General features: G+C 42.4%; 1 protein-coding gene across 1 annotated transcript; it reads left to right on the top strand.

The window, feature by feature from the left end:
- Positions 1-284: 284 nt before the first annotated feature.
- Positions 285-5015, top strand: krt8 (keratin 8). The gene is made up of 9 exons (XM_058762376.1): positions 285-817; positions 1968-2176; positions 2796-2856; positions 2935-3030; positions 3131-3295; positions 3410-3535; positions 3648-3868; positions 3966-4009; positions 4183-5015. The coding sequence occupies exons 1-9, from the start codon at positions 398-400 to the stop codon at positions 4458-4460; spliced, it is 1620 nt and encodes a 539-aa protein (XP_058618359.1). The 5' UTR covers positions 285-397; the 3' UTR covers positions 4461-5015.
- Positions 5016-5909: the final 894 nt, after the last annotated feature.

Below are 5909 nucleotides of genomic sequence, written 5' to 3'. Positions count from 1 at the left end.
ACAGAACAAATAATATATATTAACCAGAATTATCTAAAGAAAAGGGGAAACTACAGAAGCCAGAAGTCATTGTTTCAACCATTAACATTTCCAGAAAAAAATATTTGTTTCTAGTCATATTGAGTTACAAAATCATCCATGTACTGGTTAGGCTAGGAATGTAGGGATACGAGTGTTGAATTTCAACCACACCCACCTTCTACACCTAAGCACCAGCCAATCAGAGCGTCCTTTTGGCTCCTCCCACTCAGCAGCACATATAGTAGGAGGCAGAGTCTGCTGTTCTCTATCTGCTCGAGTTTCTCCAGCACAGCAGACAAGGCTCATATCTGCTGCTCTCGCTCCCCCTGCTCCAGGTCATTCTCTACCAGCACAAGACAGAAAACACATCAGCAGGATGTCGTTCACCAAGAAAACCAGCTACACTGTGAAGTCCTCTTCCTCTGGATCTGCCCCACGCAGCTTCAGCAGTATGTCTTACTCTGGACCCAGCGCCAGCCGGCAGAGTTACAGTGTGCGCAGCTCCTATGGAGGTGCCAACCGTGGCATGGGAGGTGGAATGGGAGGTGGAATGGGAGGTGGTATGGGAGGTGGCAGCTTCATCAGCAGCTCTTCAGCCTACGGTCTTGGCATGGGAATGGGAATGGGAATGGGCATGGGTACCGGTGTCGTAGCACCCATCCAAGCGGTCACCGTCAACAAGAGCCTCCTGGCACCTCTGAACCTGGAGATCGACCCCAACATCCAAATTGTCCGCACCCAGGAGAAAGACCAAATCAAGACCCTCAACAACCGCTTTGCTTCCTTCATTGATAAGGTGGGTTTAAAGTTTCTTTCTTTGAAGTTTTATTAGTCAAAGAGTTTCCAGGTATGAGTCAAACTAAAGGTCGTAATAACCCAAAAAAAAGCCCCAAGACTGCATGTCCTTGCTTAAAACATCTCTAGAAGTTAATCTAGTGTGGTACCTAAAATATATGTGGGATTGGATACATTCTCATCAAAGAGAAAGAAACTAGACTTATGGAAAGTGTAGAAAAGGGTGTGTACATGGTCAGAGCGTGAGGGATTTTCATTTGAATGGGATGCCCTGAGGCTCTTCTGAAACCCTTGTGGAGAGTCCACACCCAAATAAGGACGTCCTGCAGGACATGAAACCTCTTATCTGCATATCAACATTGTTAAATTATTACAAACTATTACATTTCCAAACAAGAATGATCCATATTTGAAGAAAAGATAGTCACATACCTAGATAGTTAATATTTAATTTGAAGAACTGGGGTCATGTTCTGGATAGGTTACGTAACAGTGTTCAACAAGAGGAGGAAATATTCTGCCTCACTTTTAAGCCTTTGCGTCTTTGTGCCCTTCCTCTTAACTATAATAGTCTACTTTGCATTACATTATTTGATTAAAACATACTGTTTTGAATGAGAAAGCTGATTAGTAAAGTCATCTGGCTCAGTGACACATTTACTGTAATCTACTTGTGTGTGCAATGTTCACCTTGAGCTGTTAAAGTGTTATCACTGAATTATTTGCTCTCCGCCCACCGTTTACACACTTTTTAGCAGATCTGGTCTCTTCCTGCCGTCGCTTGAATGTTAACTACATAGTCCAATCTTCAAAAAGTAAATTCCACAGGATAAGTACAGCTTTAGTCACCCTTCCTGATGTCCTACTGGAATATGCATCACAATTTCCAAGGGAATAAAGCGTTACAAACTGAAAACTTGAAAACTTGTGCATTTCTCGTTATTTAAAGAAAACAGTGGTTTCCTTTGTCAAGAAGCAATATGTTGACATATGGTCTCACTTTTGTGAGCTGGCACAGAACCATGATTCCAAAATGACTTTGCAGCATCGGTCTGGGGGCGTTGCTCTTTGAAGCTGCGCTTACTGCCAAGTATGGTTTTCATTTGTGCCTTGATTGAGACAAAACCTCTATTCTCATCTTGCCAATGTAGGTACGTTTCCTGGAGCAGCAAAACAAGATGCTGGAGACAAAATGGAGCCTTCTTCAGAACCAGACGACCACACGCTCCAACATCGACGCCATGTTCGAGGCCTACATCACCAATCTGCGCAGACAGCTCGACGGCCTTGGCAACGACAAAATGAAGCTGGAGGCTGACCTCCACAACATGCAAGGCCTTGTTGAGGACTTCAAAAACAAGTACGTACAATGGCTTTCACAAAAGCCTAATTTTAATTTGGCCGGACGTTTTGGTCTGGGGAATGGACAGCGCCCAAGTATTGTCAAAGCAGGATTTTGTGGTGCACTTAAGTGTTCCCAGAATAAATTAGGCTCTATAAATTCAAATTGAGGGAAAACATGTTTAAAGGTCTGATGGGAATAAACTCAATTCATTATCCAATGTGGCTTATGTAACTGATACAGAAACTGCGTGGTTGAGTGAATAGTCACTCCCTGGTATACCTGCCCATTGTCCAACCTTTTTGAGACTGGAATCACATTGTAGGCATTTCAGCGATTTACATAATATCCCATTGAAAAAAAAACATGTTGGTGCCTTAATTAAATGGGCGTCAGCATGAGTCAGATAGATTACAGCTATTGAACAAACATCTACGCAGCATCTTTCATGGACCTCTAAACAAATCTGATGGGCCGATTAATGCTAATACACACGGGAGACACCGAACTGAATTCAGAAAAACCTGATAAGCGTTTCTTTCTACAAAAATGGAGCACTGTTGCCCCCTAGTGTACAAACCCCATTTATAAACAATTCAAACAATGAGTTTAACCAATGTCACTTTCTTCTCTTCAGGTATGAGGATGAGATCAATAAGCGCACAGAGTGTGAAAATGACTTTGTGCTCATCAAGAAGGTTCGTAGATTGTCTCTTACTACTCATAAACACTTTTTTTAATCTTAATGATGATTAAATTATGTTTGCTTATCGTAGGATGTCGATGAGGCCTACATGAATAAGGTTGAGCTGGAGGCCAAACTGGAAAGCCTCACCGATGAGATCAACTTCCTCAGGCAGATCTTTGAGGAGGTAAATTAAAGCTAGAGATTCCCACCAAACATATAGTTTACTTGCTTATGACAAAACGCCTTTTGATAATGTCGTGCTCTCTCTCGTTGTGAACTTGTAGGAGATCCGTGAGCTGCAGTCTCAGATCAAGGACACCTCAGTCGTTGTGGAGATGGACAACAGCAGGAATCTCGACATGGACTCCATCGTCGCTGAGGTCCGCGCTCAGTACGAAGACATCGCTAACCGAAGCCGCGCTGAGGCTGAGATGTGGTACAAATCCAAAGTGCGTTATCTTTTAATCCAAACTGTAAAGTCTTAATCTAGTTGTTCAAAACTAATTTTACTATTGAGGTGCGTGAGATATTAAATCTTGCACTTTGTATGTTCTGTTCTTCAGTATGAGGAGATGCAGTCATCTGCCACCAAATACGGTGATGACCTTAGATCAACAAAGACAGAGATCGCTGATCTTAACCGCATGATTCAGAGACTGCAGTCCGAGATCGATGCTGTGAAAGGACAGGTATGCAACTACACAAACAAAAAATGTAGAATAATTGAATATTAAATTAGTTTTGTAAGGTAACAGGCATTAGGAGTGAAACTATAAGCACAAATATGTCTTGTTTCGATAGCGCGCCAATCTGGAGAACCAGATCGCAGAGGCAGAGGAACGTGGTGAGTTGGCCGTGAGAGATGCCAAGGCTCGCATTAAAGACCTGGAAGATGCCCTTCAGAGAGCCAAGCAGGACATGGCCCGCCAGATTAGAGAATATCAGGACCTGATGAACGTCAAACTCGCCCTGGACATTGAGATCGCCACATACAGGAAGCTCCTGGAAGGAGAGGAGGACAGGTGAGCCAATGAAATGCATGCTTGCTGTGAGACCTAGTGCTCTATTTTTGAGATAAAATTCAGAGTCTCATACTTCTTGTTCACTCTTCTCCAACAGACTGGCAAGTGGAATCAAGACCATCAATATCTCAAAACAGAGCTGTAAGTTTGACTCTTTATCACAGAGAACACAACTGAAAAGCCCAGCATGGGATGCTCTTGTATCATGGACATTTCTTGCTGGTCTTTTCAGGGTTCAGGTACATGACAATTCTTACAACTATATGAAATGCAGGAGATCCCAATCTAACTTCTTCATGTTTCTGTCTCGATAGCGAGCTATGGCGCTTATCCAATGGAAAGCGCAAGCAGCGGCCACAGCAACTACTCTAGTTATTCCAGTGGCTACGGTGGTGGATACAGTGGCGGCTACAGCTCTGGCAGCGGCTACGGTGCCGGCTACAGCTCTGGCAGTGGCTACGGTGGTGGCTACAGCTCTGGTAGCGGCTACGGTGACACTGTCTCTCAGACCAAGAAGAGCGTTGTGATCAAGATGATCGAGACCAAGGATGGCAGAGTTGTGTCTGAGTCCTCTGAGGTCGTCCAAGATTGAGCAAGTCCCCTTCCCCAATTCTGTCACCTCACGCCGCCTATGCATTCCCAACCTTCCCTCTCAACCGTTATGACTGCGGCAGGTCCAAGGGACCAATGCAGCCATAAACCAGGTTGTAAAGCAATAAAACATTCACACTGACCCAAGAATTTCAGAGGGACCAAATACTCACACTGCTCTTGTCGTGCCTTAATCCACATCACTAAAAACTCACGCCCTCAGGCCATTGCCCAACAATACTGTCTTCAGATCTTACTTTGCACAACATGGCCACGTGTGTAGGCTGGACAATCCTCGATGTGCCACTAACATGAGCTAGCCATTTAGCTGAACTGCTCAACATGCTAAGAAACTGATTTCCACATTAACTATGAAGGGATATGTTTGAATTTGTACTAAATTACTAGCATGTTAGTGGTAGATCCACGTGACTTGCCTATTTAGTAGAGACTGTCATTTCATTGTACTCTGGCAATTAAGAGAGACGTTGCCCGTTGTGTATCCTGTTTTCTGAGGTGCTGTTTTTGCTACCAAAAATAAAGTGTTTACCTAAAACGTGTCTCCATGTCTTTTATCGTGTTAACTAACTAGCCTCTGTACAAAACCCACAACCTGCAAAGACATGTCAGAAAGTTAAGGGCTCTCGGTTTGATTGGTTAGCATGGTTCAGTTAATCCCTAGTAATTACTTACTCTAAACCATCTAGACAAAAATAATTCTGAAATAATATTAACAAGCAGTCAATACTATTCTGAGTAAATAAAATAAAAAGTTTGTGTGGTATTCTGGGGGGGAAATGTGTACAACAACTTTCATTGTCTTTATGCTGTTTTAAAAGAAACTAAATCTATTCCCAATGCGTTCCTGACCCCTAGAGGTTCATGGTGGAAATGCATGGTGCTTGTGAGCTGAAACACATATTTAAAATAAAATGATATAAAAACAAGCAAAATACACCCTTTTACTGTCATCTTATATAAGATGTGTTATTCAGTAGCTATATTTATTGGAAGGTTAGTTAGCCTACTAGTAATTTAAATCATAGGTCTTCAACTGGCAACAAATGTGGGGAAACCCTGCGTGCCACCCATTTTTCAGTTAGTGCAGCAATGTTGCCTCTTACTCATGCATGGTTTTGACTTTGTGCTGTCTGACTCAAATAGTGACTTGCTATTACGGTATATTTCCAGGAAAGCTGATAGGCCTACTTTTTGGCAAAAGAGCATCTGATTAAAATGGATAAAGTAAAAAAGAATTCAGTTGTTCAATTTGGAAAGCATTTTAAAATTGTCTTTCAGAGATTCTGCTACTACAATAAGACCCACATTAAATTTGCGTTATTTTCAAACAGTGTAATAAACTTTGAGAATCCTTATAAATGATTGCAACCAATTAGAATGGGCTGTAAGGTTTGGGAGTCAATATCAAGCACCATTTGAAGGTGGGATG

The sequence above is a fragment of the Onychostoma macrolepis genome, chromosome 23, assembly GCF_012432095.1.
Source record: "Onychostoma macrolepis isolate SWU-2019 chromosome 23, ASM1243209v1, whole genome shotgun sequence".
In the NCBI taxonomy this organism is placed as follows: domain Eukaryota; kingdom Metazoa; phylum Chordata; class Actinopteri; order Cypriniformes; family Cyprinidae; genus Onychostoma; species Onychostoma macrolepis.
The sequence above is the reverse complement of the archived record's forward strand: the minus strand, read 5'-3'. Positions and strand labels throughout refer to the sequence as shown.

Coding starts and splice junctions, on each gene's coding strand:
- krt8 (XM_058762376.1), top strand. CDS start 398: ATGTCGTTCACCAAGAAAACCAGCTACACTGTGAAGTCCTCTTCCTCT. Junction 2,857..2,934: donor ACTTTGTGCTCATCAAGAAG/GTTCGTAGATTG, acceptor TGCTTATCGTAG/GATGTCGATGAGGCCTACAT. Junction 3,869..3,965: donor CTGGAAGGAGAGGAGGACAG/GTGAGCCAATGA, acceptor CTTCTCCAACAG/ACTGGCAAGTGGAATCAAGA.